The sequence below is a fragment of the Capsicum annuum genome, chromosome 11 (genome assembly GCF_002878395.1).
Source record: "Capsicum annuum cultivar UCD-10X-F1 chromosome 11, UCD10Xv1.1, whole genome shotgun sequence".
NCBI lineage: Eukaryota > Viridiplantae > Streptophyta > Magnoliopsida > Solanales > Solanaceae > Capsicum > Capsicum annuum.
In genome coordinates, this window is record NC_061121.1 from 232,420,313 (window position 1) to 232,441,282 (window position 20,970).

At 29.2% G+C, this 20,970-nt stretch overlaps 1 protein-coding gene across 1 annotated transcript in view; it reads right to left on the bottom strand.

Annotated features, from left to right (window-relative positions):
- LOC107847481 (protein NUCLEAR FUSION DEFECTIVE 4) overlaps window positions 1-2,067 on the bottom strand; it is a 5,315-nt gene extending 3,248 nt beyond the window's left edge. Inside the window, exon 1 of the mRNA XM_047399923.1 lies at window positions 43-2,067. Within this exon, the coding sequence (XP_047255879.1) occupies window positions 43-1,728 (1,686 nt within the window). The 5' untranslated portion in view covers window positions 1,729-2,067. The remainder of the gene's footprint in view (window positions 1-42) is intronic.
- Between the last annotated feature and the right edge of the window lie 18,903 nt (window positions 2,068-20,970).

A 20,970-nucleotide genomic window follows, 5' to 3' on the forward strand; every position in this document is an offset into this window, starting at 1 on the left:
ATCCTATTTGTTGTTTGTTGAAGCCAATTCTGCCTCAGTTGCCTCAGCTTGTTCTCTGAACTTCTTGTATATATCACTTTTATAAAATTTTCTAGTTCTTGCAACCAAAATCAACGATGATAGCGCGCCAAAGAAGGCGACACTAGCCAAGATTATAAAAGCCTGTCGATAACATTGGTTACCGATACATGTCAATTCTTTAACAGATGATCTAGTTAACCCCTTTTTCGCGAGATCCTTCAATGCTTCTCTATCGTAGAGCGGTCCAGTAACCTTCACATTCAGTATGTATGAGCCAAGAGGACTAGCCAATTGACCACAATTGAACAATGTGGAGTAGTACTTCAATCCGAAAAGCTCTGATATGATTGAGAAGAGCAATGGCAATTGCGCGCCAAATGAGAACCCGATGATCACTGATGCAATGTATACTGAGCCGGAGAATGGGAACGCGATGAGAAGAAGGCCAATGCAGGATAACAAAAGGACTAATGTCATCATAAGTGTCCTAGGGAATTTGTACTTAACAAGCAATGCCTCTGAGACAAATCCTGAGAAAATTCTACCGAAAAAGTTCCAAATGCTGAGAAGTGACACAAATGACTTGATAGTTGTTGTTGGATATCCTAAAGACTCACCGATTTGTCCCAAGTTATCGACAGCAGTCAAGCTCGTTCCAAGTCCACAGAACGTAGCAAGAAACAGAATCAACATATCGGTACTCAACAGTGCTTGCAATATACTGTAATCTTCACCTCTTTCTGGTTTATTCAAGAAAATGTCATTGAACCAAAAACACTTCTTGGTTTCCGAGGTTATTATAGATTTATCTTCTTTCTCCAGCGTTGGTGGATGCTCGGTGATCACTCGTGGTGGAGGATCTATAGGCAAGTTTTTCCGGTTAAACACACCCAACTCCTCTCGAACGAAGACCAAAAGAGGGAGAAACAACAAAGCACAAGCCGTAGCAGCAGTACCAACATAAGCAGCATGAGAAAACGAAACCGCCCTCTCAACCAATGTCATGACCATAAGAAACAATGCCAACACGATGGCTATACCCAAACAATAGTAGAAAATCCTCAGCTGATTCGGCTGCTTAACAACTCTCATTTCGCGAATGGTGTACACAAAAACCACAGATATAGCAGCAGGAAGCCAAGCTATAAGCAAAATAAGCGATTTCGCATCATTTCCATATACAGCTAAATACAACTGTGTCATTATAGCACCACTTAGTCCAGTAAAACCTTTCAATAAACCTATCATATTCCCTCTACTCTCAGGGAAGTTTCTAACAGATGTAACAAGTGCTCCAGTATTCGCGAAATTCTGTGAGTTAGCACCAAGACATATATACATACACATTAACCAAACTTTTGGCTTTGACACCTTGCCAACAACAGATATCCATATCATGAAATAGCCACTGAAATTCATGGCTGCACCAACTAGTAAAACAAACCATGTTGGTGTTACTTCAGCAAGTAAACCAGATAAAACACCAACATTAGCACCAAGATCTTTAAAAAAACCTAAGAGATTAAGTGTTGTTTGGTCATAACCAAGTGAAGCTTTTATTTCTTTAGAATAAGTTCCAAAGAGATAAGTAGCACCAGCTCCAGCCATGATGAGAAAAGAAGCAAATAGAGAGAACCACCTACCTTGAACAACATGATTGGTGAATTGCAATATCTCATGGCCTTTCCCCATTGGCACCTCTCCCATATCTCTCTTCCTCTTCTCAAAAATATATCAAGTCAACAAACAAAATGACCGAAGATAATAAATATATATATTCTCTAATTGCTATACACTTGGTTTTTGTGTACTTTATAAACAAGGTTGGATCTATAATATAGTAGTTCTATTAAACTCACGTATATTTGTTTTAAGAAACCAACTATCCTGTAAACCAGAACCTATAAACTTAAAATTCTATATTCGGCTCAGTATACAAGATGTGTATTAACTCATGTTGGTTAGTGAGTGGAGGCGGATATTGAACTAGAAGTTTTGACCTAAATTCTATATTTATATTAAGAAACCAACTATCTTAGAAACTAGAATCTACAAACTTAAATCTTAAGCTGGACTCTACATATAAAATGTATATTAGCTCATGTTAGTTAGTGAGGTGGGGCGAATCTACAATATAATTATATCGAACTCAATAGCTTTGATCAAAATTTTATATTTATATTAAAAAATTAGTAAACTTCAAATCCTGATTAGCTCATGTTGGTAAGTGAGTGGGACAAAGAGTTGATGGGAAATTCAACTAATCAAAGAGCAGTTGAAAGGTCAAAAGAAGTAAGAAAAGTGATGTGAGAACTATGGAAGAAAATAATAATGGTTTGTTTGGTACGAAGGAAAATATAAATTAATTTCTTACTTGTTTCGTTATGTTTGGTTGGTGAATATAAAAATATTTTTAAAAAAATACATTTTAATGTTTAGCTAAAGCCTAAAACTACATTTTAGAATTCTTTTTTTAAAAATAAATTAAAAAAATTAAATCTTTTTTTGAGAAGAGCATTAATAGGTGGGTGGGTGGGGTGTCAGAGTAGGTAGTAGGGGTGAGGTAAGAAAAAAAATTGAATTTTTTTTATTGAAAAAATAATTTAAAAATTGGTGGAGGTAGTAGGAGATGGGGGTCAGGGTAGGGAAGTAAGGGGAAGAAAAATATTGATTTTAAAAAAATAAAATTGAATTTTTTAAAAAAATAAATTAAATTTTTTTTATTTTTTTTTAGGTTGGGGGAGGGGGAGGGATGGGAGAGAGGGCTGATAAGGGGTAAGAGAAAAGTTTGAATTTTTTAATAAAATATAGATATTGTTTTTGGAAGGAGGCTGGGAGGAGTAGGGGTGGGGTGGGGGTAGAGGATGGACTAAGAAAATATTTTGAAATACTTTTTAAAATAATTGAATTTTGGGAGTGGGGGTGGAGGTGGGGGTAAGGGTAAGGGTGGGGGTAGGGGTAAAGGTGGTATCGGGTTGATAGGGTATTGGAGGCGAGGGCGAGGTAGATGATTTTGAGAATTGTATGAACATTTCAACTTTAAAATGAGATTGAAAGAGAGTTTTGGAAAATGTTTGCCTTACTTTTTGAAGAGAAGTCATTTTCCTTAGATTTAAGAAAAATAAGTTGATTTGGAAAATATTTTCCAAAACATATAAGCCAATCAAATATAAAAAAACTAAAAAATATTTTCTTTCATACCAAACACACCCTAAGATAAAACAATATGATTAAAACACTCAATGAGCCACAAATCTAGGAGATTTTTTTGGTCATACTTAAGAGATGAGTATTAAAAAATTGAACTTTTCTATATAGTATATGGTGAAAATTGCATGATAGGGACTTTCTTCTTGTTTCCTTTAAATCTTCAATAATTTAGATTATTTTAAGTTCATACTAAATGTAAGCACACTGGTACTTTGGTACAATGTTGTTCGAACTCTTCAAATAATGTTATTAATTGCATGTAGTGGTGGAGCCACCTTTGCTCCTGGAGGTTCGGATAAACCCTCTTCGATAAAAAATTATGCTATTTTTATACTATTTTTACATGGTTCAATATATTTTTTATAGATGTTGAACCCCCTTGGACTAGTTCGTATATATACTTCTAAACTTCCTCGGTGAAAATTCTGACTCCACCACTAATTGCATGTCGTATTACTCAAAAGTATAGTGCAGGTTTTAAAGATTCAACCCCCAGGAGCAGACCTAACCTATAATAGTAGGGGGTGCACGTGTATCCATTAATCTTAAAATAAATTTTATATACATTTATGCATATATAGCTTGAAAAACTATTATATATTTCGAAAGAACCCTTCAAAATTCTGTCACATGTTAACTTTTTGTTCTTTAAATTCTGTTCTTTTTATGATACAGTATTAAAGTTCCATGAGAAGAAAAAATCCATTAGCATAATGAATAAAAAAATAGTCATTGTTGATAGACTAATGACATATAAAGAAATTTTCTCCATGATGTCACTAATATATACTCAAGTAAAACATTACCCAAACATCCAAAGTATGTTTTTTTTTTGCTATATATTATTGGACCACAATGGAAGGTTGGGGGTGGGGGTGGGGGGGATGTCCCTACACATAAAGGAATTTATCAAAAAAATATGAGCATAGGAGGCAGAATTTTTACTTTAGAAAAAATAAAAAATATATAAAAATAATAACATTAACCACACATAAAGCTCAGGAGAATAACATATTATGTGTATTAAAAATATAACTATTTATACATCAAATGCAAGTAAAAATCTCCCTAGTGAATCCTAGAGCTTAAAGGATCATGATTCTTGAGATTTTTCACAAAGAATTGCATGAAAGGTATATGTTGTTACTTGAATTTTTCAAAAATATTATTAAATAATTCTTCAAACATTATAATATCTGAAGAATCCAGCACGAATATGAAATCACTTTTTGAAAGGTCAAAGATATATTGTTATAAGTCTTGTCATCTTACTATACTACGAAGGCATTTCATGAAAGATAGAAGTCGTTGTTCGAACTCTTCGAAAATATATTACTTAAATTCTTCAAAAACTATAATATCAAAAAAAAATCCAGAGCATGAATAAATTTTTTTTTTTTTGAAGGCCAGAGATATATTGTTATAAGTCTTTGTCATCTTACTATACCGCTATAAGTTCAATATTTGAAGAAAACCTAATCGAAGGGGTTCTAACATTTACTATAGATACATAAAAATTAATTTTAATCATGTATAAATGATACAGTATATTTTTCAGTCGAAAAGAGGTCGAATGAACCCCTACCAAAGAGCTGACTCTGGTCCTGAGGAAACATTTTTCTAAAGTGAAACTTCTTAACACGAATTTAAATTAATCATGCTTCAAAATAGATAACGCAGTACCAAATGAAAAAAAAAATCAAAAAGGAAAATTAGAAATGGTACTTTATTTCAAAGTATGGTGAATTATCCTAGAAAATTAGAAATGGTTAGTACTTTATTTCAAAGTATGGTGAATTATCCTGTTTTTTTGGAAAGGTCAAAAGTTGCATGTGAAAGAGATCACATGATACATAGAAATCTCAATGTGATTATGATAGGCAATAATGAAATTTGTTGATACATAGAAATCTCAATGTGATCATGGTGTAAAAGTAAAATCCCACTATGGAATATTCAATAATATCCTTTCTTGTGACCAATTATTATCACCTAAAAAAAATAGAGCTGTGAATACTGGTCGCTTCGGTCCATTCAGATTAGTCCATATGGATTTTGAGTTTGACGGGTCAGATTGAGCTAGCCCATCAAAATAAAGGGTCAAAAAATATAAGTCCACACTATTACTCTGTGGGTTGCGGGCCACATAGGCCAGTCCACTTTTAAAAAAATAATATTTTATAATTTAATTTTAAAATGTTAATAAACATAAATATTATCAGACAATATTACATAGTGCTAATACTTGTTAATTAAGTCTCCAACACCTCAAAAAATACTTCTAATAGCAAAATTAAATAACTTTTGACATGATATCTTTCGAACAAAAAAAAATACTAACAAGCAATTTAAATAGTTGCATGTATTTGATTACGGGTCAGTCCACAGGCTAGCCCAATCTACATTGCTCAAACCCACGGGCCATGAACTTATTCGGGTCGAACTAAAAAACCCTATTTTTAAATGAGCTACAAAAACTGAAGTCCAACTCCATTTATAATTTATGTCTTTTAAAATCATAGTTTAAAAATTTCTTTCGAGCAAAATTGATTTTAATGAAAAAAAATATTAAGAAAATATCTTTTTTCAAACTTATTTCCTTTTGTTTATCGCTTTCTTGATTTGACGTTTAACTTCCACGTAAACCTACAAGAAATAACATTGCAAGAGATATAAGAGGGGTGAAATGCATAAATATTTACTTGAATGATAAACTAGGAAGGATAAAATTTGTTTGCTCTATTTGGATTTTAAATCTTGTATTAAAATAATTGAGCAACATGCTCTCTCTCTCTATATATACACACACGTAATTTTGAGATGGACTTTGGATAATAATTTCTAAATTTAATAAGATTTTCGAAGTTATAAATTTCAGTAAATAATTTAAGTCCTCCAACTTTGGTAAAAAAAAAAAAAAAGATTGAATTCCTGCCAAAAAGAAAAATTGAAACCTTGTTTTGACATTCTTAATAAAAGTAACAATTAAAGTAAATCATACAAATTTTTAACTAAAACTTAAGCTTAATATTAAAACTTTGTCACACTTTAAGCTTAAGGCTTACAAATTTTAACTATATAAATTTTAACAGTTTGGAATATTAAAACTTAAATAGTCTTAAGCTTAAAGTGTGGCAAAGTGGCTAAAAACTTAAACAGATCCCAAATGGCTATCCCACTTTAAAGTTTTACACATTTCTGGTTGGTTTGGGTTAAAGGGCCATAGCCCATAAAAAATCTTCAAAGTTACTTCGGGCTTTTGATTTCTTTTTGGGCCTAGGAGTTGGGGATGACAATGCTAGTTACTTTTTTTTTTTTTTAATGTTCGATACGTAAAAAAAAATAATCTCAAGATTATTTATACGCAATCTAGGAATGCACTGTGTTGTGGGATGGTCTTTCTCTGATACCATCTGTAACGAGACTGATTCAACTGTTAAAGTATCATCCGCTTCGGGCCTCTGCCGACACGGATTTGTCCTTTAGGTTTTTAACTCGAAATGCGCCTCAACTGTTGATTCTGAACTCATTCTTATAAGGTTCTTAACTTCTTCTTTTTTTCTTGTATTCCGATGTGAAATTCTCCTGTGCCCTAAAGCGTAATGTGTTGTCCTTCTTCAAAGGCTTGCCCTCCGTCACGAACGTCACAAAATAAATAAAATTTCATGAGATACTTTTGGCCCAAACATGAAAAATGACTTTCAACATTTTTTATCCACCTAATGGTTGATATTGTTATACTACTCTGTAACCCAATAACACCACAATTTTTTTTAAAAAAAAAACTTAAGTCTTTATAGGTATAAAGTTTAATCAGTATATAATGTATAATTAATATATAATTGTTGTATAATATATCTATTAATCAATGTGCATATATATATGTTAGATGCTTGTTATACATTGAGTGAGAATTTTTGAAATTTGATGATTTAGCAGTATAATAATTTCCATGGATTATGACTTAAAGGCTTTTCACTAATACTAGTTAAATCGCACATGTAACATTTAATTATTTGAAATTAAATAATTTTATCTATTGCGGAGATTTTTAATGAAGTATAAAAATTTAAATCACTTTCCAAAGACTCTTCACACTTTAATATAATAATGTAAACATAGACGGTAAGCACATATATGTTTTACCACCAGAAGTTTGAAGTGGTTGATGGATCATCGTGTTTGTGTTTGCCATGCAGTACCTCTTTTCTTGCTATCAGAGGCTAAAAGTGACTTATATATTTAAACCATATTTGTGATACAATTATTTTTTTTCTATATATTTAAAGTTTTTTCTTATTTTTAAATTCGAATATTTACATAATCATTTATTATATTCTTTTTACGTACTTAAAATTTTAGAAATTTGATATTTTAAAATTTTTTCTTATTCTAATACTTTTATATTTATACCTAAATTTGTAAATCTTCTTAAAATCAAATTTAGTTGATTTAGGAAAAAAGTATTAGTTGTCATTAATTCTGATGACTTCTAATAAGGAAAGGTTTTACCATAAATATATTTAATTGATTTTCAACTCTTAAATATTAGATAGTGAAAAGATGTTTTTGTATAAATAAGAGACTTTTAATGAAGGACAAAAAATTCAAACAACATTTCTAAGGCCCTTCACACTTTTAATATATTATTATTATTATTATACGCGTCTCCCGCGTGAATTTTATTTAATGAATTCAATTTGATAAAATCTCTTTGATATTATAAAAGAAAATATGTCTAGATTAATAAGTAAACTGATGGTTTTATTAAATCCGAAAATCACTTAAACATAAAATTAATATATTCATACAAAACCATGCAAAATCATTTAAAACAAACTGTAAACTAATTAGGAAAAATACCAAGGTTATAGAATGGCACCTCAAACATGAGAAGAGAAGCAATTGAAAATCAAAAGGTGTAAGATAATATATATTTAAACCACATGACTATAAATGTAATTGATATACTTTACGTAGAACATGAAATATATATAATTAAATCTAACTAAAAATTTAGAAGTGTTACATTTTATAGTAAAAAATAAAAGAAAAAATAAAAAATCTTGTATTAATTAATCCTTCTTACATTATAAAAATAAAAAACGTTGTATTAATTGGTCCTCCTTGATAACAAAGATCTTCATTCTTTGAAGTCGATAATCTTGTGGACGAAAATTTTCATCTCATTCTAGTTCTGAAAATAAGAAGAGAAAACGTAAAATAGATGCAGATTAGATTTAAACACAATTAACGATTATATGACAAAACGTAAAATAAATATTCATCAAAATAAAACATTATTCTTCAATAATCGTAAAAGAAAACTAAGGAACTGAATATCAAAACAAAGAAAACGAAGTAAAATAATATAGAGAACAAACAATTTCGTATATGCTAAAACTTTATTAAATTGGTTTGATCAATTATTGATGTACATATGAGTGATATAAACGAAAAAGGATTAATCGGGAGAATAGTTTCTCCTAAAAGGAAAAGGATCCCCAATTTATAGAACTACAAGTCTTTTTTCCTAAATAGGAATTACCTAAGTATAATTTTTTGTTTATTTGAAAGTGAAAATCAAATATGTTAAATTTTTTGCACTTCCTTCAAAGGTAAAAAAGTAAAATCTATGAGTAAAAAATAGGGCCAATCCTAATACTACATCAAACAATTGGGTACGAAAATTATTTATATAGATAAAATTATGGTAACAATTGGGTACGAAAACTATTTAATTTATGATAACAATTTTCACAACTTGATTTTTGATTTTTATTTTATTTTAAAGGACTAAGTATCTTAAGTTTGACTTTATTTTATCATAATTGGGGAGCATATAGAGAGAAAAAACGACAATTATGTTAATATATTTTATTTTATCAATATTTTAGTTAATATGATTGGAACCAATAAAGTATTTAGTTATAATTTTTATACTTTAAATAAGGAAAGATTTAAGAATTAAAATTTTAGTCAATTTTAGTAGGATGATAATTAAATGACTATAATTAGAGAAAACGCGTGAAAAGACTATTTTGTCTATTACAAAGATTTTTAATGAAGTACAAAAAGTTCAATTCACTTTTCCAAGGGTCTTCACACTTTTAATATATTATAGATGAAGTGTTTTTCTTTTGATATTAGGTAAATCACTAAGTGAAAGGGAGACTTGAAGTAACTGGTAATGTTGATGCCACGTGATTCAAGTCGTGAAAAACACTTCATACTACTGAAAACAACCTCCGACAGAAATACAACTTCTGGAAAACAGTATCTGACAAAAATACATATTATTTATGCCACGTGATTCACGTGGTGGAAGCAACCTCTAGCATAAATACAAGGTGCGACTATGCATAATATACCTTATGGTCCGACCAATCCCCAAACCTCGCACATAACAGAAGCTTTAGTGCACCGAATTTCCTACTAAATAAATAATCTAATACAAGTATCATAAATATCTAGGCAATGTGATTACACAATTTAGAATTATATCATTAGTGGTTTCCATTCAAAAAGACAATATTAAATGCAACAAAAAAAATTCTTTGCTAATAATTCATCACATGGCTTTCAAAAATGTGTAAATGTAGAGCTAGCATTACATGTGCTAAAACAGCTCACACTCCACATCTAGTAGGGTCTTCATCTACTGTCTTTTGCTCAATCATATGTCTCAAAGCTAAAGGATTAGTACCACTTTCTGGTTTCTCATTCGATGTTCGATATCTACTTTAAGTCGAATTTTATTTAGACGAAACAGAAGATATTGTCGTTAGATAGAAGTACATCTCGCTCATTAGTGTCTCAAAAATATTTCAACATAGTCTGAGCAGTCACACGAAATCTTATTCATCTGACCGTAAACTAGGGTAAATCAAATATGCGTAGCGTAAGACCTATTATAGTCACTTCATATAAGGATATTTTTAACTAAATACAACTTAAATCTGAGACCTATGACGGATGAAGAAGTTCAATCCATCTAACGATATCAAATTTGACTAGATAAGACTCATTTAAAGGAAAATGCTTTTTATTATTAGTTTTTTTATTAAAACATCCAGTGCCTCCTGGACTATGATCAAATTTGTTATGACGCACTCCAACTTTACAAGGGTCCTATTATTTCAGAACTCAATTTTAGTATATTTTTATCGCCTTTTTTAGCTGATGTGACATCTTTTTAGCTGACGTGACAGCTTTAATGTGAGTCTCATTTTTATGTAATAAAGGTATCATGTCAGCACAAACGGATGATAAAATATGTTAAAATTAAAATTAGGGGATAATAGGACCCATGTAAAGTTGGAGTGCGTCGTAGCAACTTTGACCATAGTTCGAAGAAGTGCTGAATATTTATCCCATTTTTTATTATTATTTTCAAAACTTAAAATCGAGATCTATAATTAAAGACAAAAAAAATCCTATAGCTCATGATGATATACTACTATTATTGACTTAACATGAAGGGAAGGGAATCTAAAACCTTTCAATTATCATCTTGGCTTTATGATGACTTTTTAGAATTTAGAGGGTACATAAAGGTCCCATTACAATTTATTGGGTTCTCATGTATCTTTTTTTCTTTCTTGGATAAACCAAACCAATATAATTGTACTTGGAACAAATCCAAGTACATGGTGTGATATATACCGAATTATCATATCGAACTGAAATTTTTAATACCGTGATTTTGGTTTTATGGTATTTGGTACGGTATATGGTATATATTTTAATTTTTTTGGGTATATGGCACGATATTCAGTATTTATAAATGACATACTAAAATACCGAATTTCATATCGAAGTAAGTAAGTATGTATGTGTGTGTGTATATATATATATATATACAACTTAGTATTAGTATAAAAATATTAAGATATTGAAACTTTGGCTACTCTATCATGATTGTAATGTCTTCTTTTTTGTAATTGACTAACAAGAAGAGTTGTTTCTGCTTCTTTTAAATATTTTCAAATGTGTAATTACGATATAATTGAGGCGTGCTTTTGATAAGTCAAAGTAATAATACTTTATTACACGAGTATATATTGTCGAAGTTGAACAAAATTTGGTTACCGATTACCATATCGCAAAATATCGAAAATGATCATCAAAATACCGAACCATACCGAATTAATATGGTATGATAATGGTATCATATTTTTAAAAATCGAATACCGAAACTACCCTACTAAAGTTTCAAATACCATATCATATCATATTATTCACCCCTAGATATGAATATCTTAATTTGGTTTGGACTAGCAAGTAAAACATTCTAACTTTAAGAATGTAATTCTAAATATACCTTAACTTGATTTAAATTGATCGAGTAAAAACACATGAAATATTATGTAGGATGCCATGTAACTCACAAAAAAAGAAAACTAGTTGGTCAATTGATTTATCCATTGAGTAATAATCTACAAGGTGATTACTCAATAAGCAAAGTAATAGATATGATTATTATTACTAATATGATCACAAAGTAATTATGTACCACATAACCTAGGGCCTTGATGGGCTCATGATTGTGATTTTGAACATAAAAAGTGTATATAATATGGTCCAGTAATCTGAAAAAAGCAAAATGTGAGTTGAAATGAATAGGGCACATCAATGTTTTTAGGTTATTGTGTTTGTGGGGCATATATACATTTTGGACTTTGGTATATAATATGGACACTCTTAAGTTTATAGTGCTTAGAATCAATACATTATGTATTAGTAGTATTTATTTTCTCTTCACTTTGCTATTGTTAGTTTGAGATAACCCTCGAATTAGATTGAGCGTCATGTACCTTAAGCAAGAAGTCAGGGTTTGATTCCCGCCTCCGGCAAATGGAGCAAGTTCTGTGGTCAGTTCCCTACCGCTTAGTGCGCTGACAGAGGAACGGAAGATTAATCTCACGGCTGCTGGCTGTGGGGATACCTTGGGAAAAAAAGAAAACTTTGAATTAGGATCAAAGTTGTTATGATATACTCCAACTTCAAAGAGATCCTATTACCCCTGAACTCAATTTTTTGCGTATTTTTGTCATCATTTTGTTCTGACGTGACACCTTTATTATATAAAAATGGGGTTCACGCCAAAGATGTCACACTAGCTAAAAAGATTGACAAAAATACAATAAAATCTAGTTTCAGTGGGTAATAAAATCCTCGTGAAGATGAAGTGTGTCGTAACAAATTTGATTATAGTTCAGGGTACTAGATACTTTGCTTTAGTTAGTTTTCAAGAAAAAAAACATGAATATAAGGTACACTTGTGGCTGTAATTATCGGACGAATCAGAATTATCATTAGGAAAATTCAAAATTTAAAGTAACAAACGCGCAAAGAAGTCAAAGAAATTTAATATTTACTTTTTTTTTTTAAAAAAAAAGAACAACTTAATACATTAAAGCTTTTGCTATGAGCAACGTCTGGGAAAAGCCCCACCACAAGGGTTTACTTGTATATAATATATACAAGACTTCAAAAAAAAATCACTCAAAGTCATTTCTTACTTATGTATTTCCACTCAATTGCTTTTAATTAAATTTGGATCTCAAAATTAAATTTCAAAAAATATTGATTTTTTTCTTAATTAGTTTATGTACCAAAAAAATTAAATTATTTGATAGTACATCAATTTTAGTTAACAAATGACTCCTTCTTTTGGATGGTTTATGCAATTATTACACCAAAAGTTTGTTATATTTCTATTCTAATATCAATTTAAGAAAATTAAATTGAAAAAGTATTTAAATTAGTTATTATTATATTGCTATGTTGGATAAGTTGAGAAGTGATATGTGCATATACTATATTAAATTTTACTACTTTGTACAATGTTACACCCTCCGTCCCATTTTACCCGTCCCAAATTGACTAAGTTGATATTCCATTTTACTTGTCCCATTTTACTTATCAAGATAGGACAAATTTTTCTTTCCATGTTTTATCCTTTGCATTAATTACCTTTTCTTTAAATTAAAATGTAAACATCATTTAATAGGGGTACTTTGATAAATTAGCCAAATCATTTATGATTTTTCTTAATTATTGTGCCATCCCAATTTGGGACAAGTAACATGGGACGGGGGAGTATTAAATTTATTAAATTTGACAGCTACCTAATTTTTATAAATTTCCACTCTCATATTGATTATCATCTTACTTTTTTGTTTTTGTAGTACAAAGACCTTTCAACATAATAACTTTGGCTTATAATTTGTTGGTACAAAATTAAATTCCACCTCCTATTATTTTCATATAGTACCAAATAATAAAATTGTATTAGAGTTATCATAAAATTACACTAAATATGTTTTTCTTTTTAATAACAATTTTACTTCATTTGCGACTCAAAATTTTATTTTATCATCAATCCAATTTCTATTCGTACTTTTTTTTTTACCTATCAATGAATAGATCTCCTTACTTTCCGCCCCCAAAAAAAGAGCTAAGAAAACACACGTACACACAAACAAAATTTTATCATAATCATGTATAACAACATAAATCCCGACAGTTTAAAGCTTAATTACAGAAAATTCCAATATTTTACGTAATTACTGAAAATTTCAAATTCGAGTCAGTCAAGATACATAATTAGCTCCTGATACATCCAACGAAGATACAGTTTTTCTTTGTAAAGATACATAATTAGTTTCAGATACATTTTTTTCGATTTTGAATCTATTAAGATACATAATTATCTCTTCGATACATCCAACGAAGATACATAATTAGTTGAGAGAATTTGTATAAATATGATGAGTTAAGATGTATATTTATGTTATTTTTTCTAATTAATTTCGCTACACGATTATGTAGTGATACTAATATAACTTCGATCACTTGGTGCATGTGGTCATTACTAAAAGTAACTTGACATACCAAGCATATCGCATTCACGTAGAGCTCAAAGAAAGACCGCACTTAAAATAGATGTGATCAAATAAAAATTTGCAAGCATCAGTGATCGATTCAACAAACGGTACAATCTGCGTACTTGCCTATTCGTCTTTCACAGGCTTATTTGTACCCAGCTACATGATAGAAGTTCCCTCAATCAATCGTCACTCGACAACTCAAAGATGACCGATACAAACTGCATGCTTGTCTACTCGTCTTTCACATGTCTATTTGTACCTAGCTACATGATGAAAGTCCCCTCGGTCAATCGTCACTCGACAACTCAAAGTTGACCGGTACAAACTGCATGCTTGCCTACTCGTCTTTCACAGGCCTATTTGTACCTAACTACATGATGGAAGTCCCATCAGTCAATCGTCACTCGACAACTCAAAGATGACCGGTACAAACCGCATGCTTGCCTACTCGTCTTTCACATGCCTATTTATACGGAGCTAGAATCTCTTCAACTACTGATTTTATTAAGATTAGTTAAGAGAACTACTTTTGTTACATCCTTAAACATATTTTAACTTATCTTTGGCTACTACCATTACCAACTCATTAAATTAATTAATTGAAAAGTAGAAGTTGTGGGCCAAATATATTTTAGAATTTTCCTTATTTTCTAAATAAATGTTCTTGAAAAAGACTTTCACTAAAATCTTTGCAATAAATAAAGTATATTAGTAAGATGAATAACTAACACTTGGTCTATTAATTAGAAGCTTAGTTACGCAACGTCTTGAGATAAACATGATCAAACTTCTTTATAAAAAGTCACTTTCTAAAAGAATATTTTATTAGAATAGTTATATTTATTTGTAAAATCAATCTTTTATGTTATGTGTTATTATATAATCTTTATAACAAACAGTAACAACATATTCAATGAGAGAATAAAATATATGCATGTCTTACCTTTAGTTTTGTATATAGAAGACTACTTTTTAATAAATTCTCAGCTCAAAAGAAGTATCGGCACCATAACAAATTAATAACAACAATACATCAGTATATTTTATAGCTGGGGTTGGGAAGGATAGACTGTACATATACATACACCTTATTCCTATCTTTGTGATGTAGCTAGAGATCGAGCTATTTCTCAGGGGTGAAACTATATGCATTTTTTTATACTCTGACATTCATTAAATCTGATGGAGAGTAGGTATAATTATATAAAAAATAAATAAAAATTGGTTTAAGCTTTAAAAAAGAAAAGTCAAAAAATCAAGAAGATAGCTGGATGTTTTGATTTTCAAGTAGAACCTTAAAACTTTGAGCGTCAATATGTGTGTTCGAATCTCACAAGCACCTACAACTCCTAAATCCTAGGCCCGATACTGCTATTTTTGAGAGATAGCCGTAATTCAACTAGGCCTTGAATCAATGGTAGTGGTCGCACCGAAAGTACGGTAGGGGTTTGTTCAAGATGATGTTACGCGGCGGTAGTCCTCGCCTCGGGTAAGCCTAGAAGTCAAGCATGATTTTCAACTCCCCGAAGCATTTCATCGATTACTACATCCTTCCTCCTTTCTGGGTGCCTAGGTAACCACCGTATGCTTTTCCTCCTTTACACCTCGCCCAACACTCAACTCAAAAGGAAAGCCCGACACAATATTTTTTTATAATAAATAATAACATAGTCAGTGTAATATCATAAATATATGGTACAAACAGTACAATGTATGTAGACCTTGTTTTTATTTTTATGAAATAAAAAAATTATTTTCGATAATTTCTCGAATCAAGAAAAAAATATATCTGATATAATATTTTGCTATAACAATCAAAGATATTAGTTGTGGTTGATAATTATCCAATCATACAAATGGACAATATCAATTGACGTTGTCTAATTTCATTTCATTTGATTGAGTCTATTAAACGTAATTTAAACTTTAAAGGATAATGTATATCTAGAACAATTCATTGTCCTTTAATGTGTTGTTCCAATATTATTAATCATTATATTTTCCACTATAATCATATAATTTTGGATATTAAGATAGGAGGTGCTAGATTTTTCTAGATTTGTTTTAGTTAATTATGCAAAATTTACTGATTCAATTAATTTGTATTAAAACTTTAGAACTTAAGAAAGAAGCAAACATATGTTTATATATATATATATATATATAACGTGTTGCTTTTCCTTTAAGCCATATAATTAACTCGATCAATCGACTAGAAATCAAAAATCGAATTTATTCATCTTCTATGGAGACAAAGTCGTCCCTCTTATAAATCGAACTCTTGTGTAAACTTGTATAAAGATGAGCTCGAGGTCATATTTAAACAGTGTCGAAGTCATAATTTTTATTGAGAGATCAGAAGTAACATACAAACTAGTCGAAGGGGGTTTAACATTTGTTTATATACATAAAATTTAAAATAGTTTTAATCATGTAAAAATAGTATAATTTTTCGTCGAAAGCGATTTAAATGAAATAAAAGATGGCTCCACCCTGTATTCAAAGGCGAATTAAAAATTTTCTATGAATTTAATCTTGAAGATTTTCGATATTGAACGTATTATTTTTTATAAACATACGTTTTAACCATCAAAGATGTGGTGTAGTGGATGAGGTTTGCTCCTTCTTTAATCAAAGATCTCGAATTCGAGCCCTGAATATAAAAAAATCGATGCACATCTAAATTAGTCAGGCTTCAATGCGGCTACCAGATACCGGATGAAAAAAAAAACACATAACTTTTAATTAAGTACAAAATATTTAATTAGGGAGTAACTTTTTATCTTTAATGATTCTCCTTTTAAGGCTTTTAGGTCCCTATATTATTCTTGATACCATTAACACTTCACACTTTAATTAATTAACCTCAACTTTTTTTTAATTAATTGTTGAAAGTTGCTTTTTTAGTGTGAATTAATTGATGATGTGTAGAACATTAACGTATCAAGGAATAAAAGAAAAATAATTGAAGCAAAAAAGAAGAAAAAAAAAAGATACGAATATTTTCAAAAGTTTACAAGAATTTTTTTCTTTCCTAATTACTTATTTAATATATTAGGCTATCTATTCTAAGGTGGAGTAATTTTTTTAATAAAAAGAGTCATATTTCTTTTTTTCACTATCGAAAATCAATTGTATTCTTTCAAGAAATATATATTTACCCCTCACCCGTTAAAATTTCATTTTAACTAGTACGGGCGAGAGGTAAATATAGTGAGTTTATCGAGAAGAGTAAATATATCTTTAAATTATAATGGTAAAGGTATATTTGTTTATTTGTTAAAAAAAAGTATAATGAAGAAAATATAGCTTATTTTTAAAATAAAAAGATAAATGTGATCCTTTTTTGTTTCTTAAAACTTTATATTCTTTTCCTTTTTTCAACCTAAAATTTTCAATTTTATAACTTTTTGCCTTTTTGGTTTTAACTTTCTATCTTTAATTTATGAAAGTTTAAAATGTGAGTACCAAAAAAAGTATTCTAGAATGTTATTAGCTTAAACTAAAAGCAAAAAACTTTAGGTGCTGATTTGTTAAATATTAGTAGGGGATTATAATTTAACATGAAAAATAGGCAATTATTAGTGGGAAAAATAACATAAAAATACACGTTAATTTATCATATTTATATAAATTTTCATTATTATAAAGTAATTACAAAAATCCAACTAATTATATATCTTCGTTGAATGTATCGGACCTAATTATATATCTTGACATACACGGAATCAAAAAAATGTATCGGAAGTTGTTGGATGTATTATGTAGACGGATCTAAAATTTTAAAAAATATCGGAAGCTAATCATGTATCTTTACAAATATCTTTGTTAATATATCAGGAGCTAATTATGTATCTCGACAGATCCAAATATTGAGATTTTCGGTAATTATACAAAATGTTAAAATTTTCTCTAATTAAGTTCCAATTTATCGTGATTTGTGTTGTTTGTTTGTCCTTGTTATTATATGATTGATAATGGAACTCACAATCACTATTCTTTGAGTGTGCATAAAGTAAACCTCGTTTTTTGTATAATAGTTCACAAATCACATGTGAGAGATAAACTAAACTAGGTAAGTTTCGTGCGACGAGCTCGACCCGAAAGATCAACCCCTAATATTACAAACAAACAAGGATTTTCAGACCTGAGACCTCCATTATGAAAGTCGTCATAAACCAAATCATACGAGTTATTTAGTCTTTTAGTTTTTTTTTTTTTTTTGAGATGTAAGTGTCATTAAGATTTAGTATTTTATACGACATAAATTATTTTATAGAAAAAATACATTGAACCTCTTTTAATTTTGTAATAACTTTATTTCAAGAAACTATTCCTTTACAAAAAAATAAAAATAAAAGTTCTAAGTAATTAGTGGTGCCTTATAAGAAAATATTTTTGGAGTTTGGTTGATGAGTTGAAATGTATTTTTCCAAAATAATAATGTCACCAAATGAAAGGGAGTCTTGACAAGAGATTATTAATAATATCTTACTTTTAATTTAAGCAAGTAATATAACATAAAATTAAAAGAAAAAAATATTATACCAAAAATGTGCCAATAATAAGTGAATAAAGTCATGTTTGATGAAAAATATATTCATGAAAAATGACTTTTGTAATACGAAATACCATTATGGTTACTAAAAGACAACTACAAATTAATTTGAAATTAATGATTTTAAGATATAGTTATCTCACTGGGATAAAAATAATACTATGATTTTGAAATAACTAATCTCAAAATGAATTATTTCATACATTTTATTCAAATTAAATATGAGATCAATTAATTATAATTAAATATGAGATAAATTAATTATAAAATTAATCTCAAAATTAATTATTCTGTATCCTTCGTACCAAATAAGCCATATAGTTAATAATTTGCCAGTTAATTTTCTTTTTAATAGTTGTCCTCTCTTTTCATGTGCACTATCTCTCTGGGTATGGAATTATATCTTCTTTTTAAGTACATCACTTAAAATAGAAAATAAAAAAAAAAAGAATTAAAAAACTGTCTTGTTTGTCTCTCAGAGTTTCTTTTTTCAGATGCACCTTTTTATCAATAAAATAAAATTTGCTAGATTTATAGGTACCTCTCTTGTATTGCAGTATGATTAATAAGATTGTGTTATTTCAAATTAAAAATTTCAAGTCTAAAACATATTATGATAAAAAGTAGATTTTTCTTTTAATGAGATTTATTTGACGTGAATTTAAATTAATCAGAATCACGATTCAAAAATAGGATGAAAATAAAAAAAATTAAGTACCTCAAACCTACAACATAAATATGTCTAAATGAAGTGAGTTCTAGTACTTAATATTCATTATCTTAAAAAAAGTTAGTAAACAAATATGTCAAATAGTACTTATTTGTTTCCACTTTGATGTTGAGAAAAAATATTTCAAAACCTCATGTTTTTCATTATTTATTTTTTACCACTTAGGTGTTCGTTATTAGTATTATAGTGTTCGACTAATTTAAATTTGTGTATTGTAAAATTGATTCGTAGAGACGACACTTGAAAGATAATCGAATAAGGGTATACAACGAAAAAAACATCGAAGGGGTCGGATCACTCTGGGCTACTGAAGAGTCGTCCGACTTCTTGGTGATCGAATAAGAGAGGTATTTACCGCTTTCTCTTCTCTCCAGAAGTTCAATGGAAAGAAAATTCCGTCCTACACTTCATCAAGACGAAAATCATGCTTTTCCTCTAAGTACCATTTGCCCTACTTTGATTTATGCTATTTATGTATTTAAAAGGTTTGATCACAACTAAAAATAATTTCTTAAATTTTATATAAAAGAATGACAAGTAAAAACAAACCAATGGAGCAGAACCTATGATTTTCTAAAGCCCTTGAATTTAGACTTTGAATAAATAGAGACTTTGAATAAATACTTCAACATTTACATAACATTTCACACACTTTATATGCGACATACATGGGAAAACAAGTTGATAACTTTGACCAAATTAGAAAGTAGAAACATTAAACAGAGATTGAGTCGGAATTTTAAATTTATGAATTTAAAATTTTATTTATTTTTTAATTAACTTCTCAAATACATTTGTCAAAATATGACACTTGCACAAATTTAGATATCACCGTCCAAAGATTTAAAATAAGATCTATCAAGAATTTAGCATTAATTACAATCTCTATGAAAGTTGTAAAATTAAAGAGATCATAAATAACTCCAATTAATTAATATCAAATAAACTAAGTGTTTGAGTTCGATTAACTTAGATTCGTATTAATTAAGATTTAATGGTTAATCGCTTCATATTAAAGATAACTATTTAATTAAATTTTCTTTTCAGTACTCGATATTTATTTTAGATCTAGACTAATCCAAATTTGAGGTAAAAAGTTTAAAATTAATAATGAACTACTTTCTATCAAAGATAATTTTATTTGTCAAGTTTGATTTTTATTTTTCGTCCAGTATTCGCATTGGGATTTTGCGCTCGAGCCATCGATTAGTTCAAATTTGTGCTAAAAGATTCAAATTTAGTGGATAAATCGATCCTTATTAAAGATAATTATATTAAGACTTGGAACGTGAATACAACAACAATTAATAACATGATTATTAACACAACCAAAATAGTCACATAGGCAAAATTTGAGAAGAATAAGGAGTACATAAACCTTATTTCTATGAGATATATTTGTGATACAACAACAACAACGTATTTAGTATAATTAAATAAATATTAAAAGAATAAAATATAGACAAACGTTACTTTAATTTATCACCGTATCATAGTTTTTCATTAAAAATCCCCCCCCCCCCTCCCTCCCAAATTTAATAAGTAACTAGTTTGGT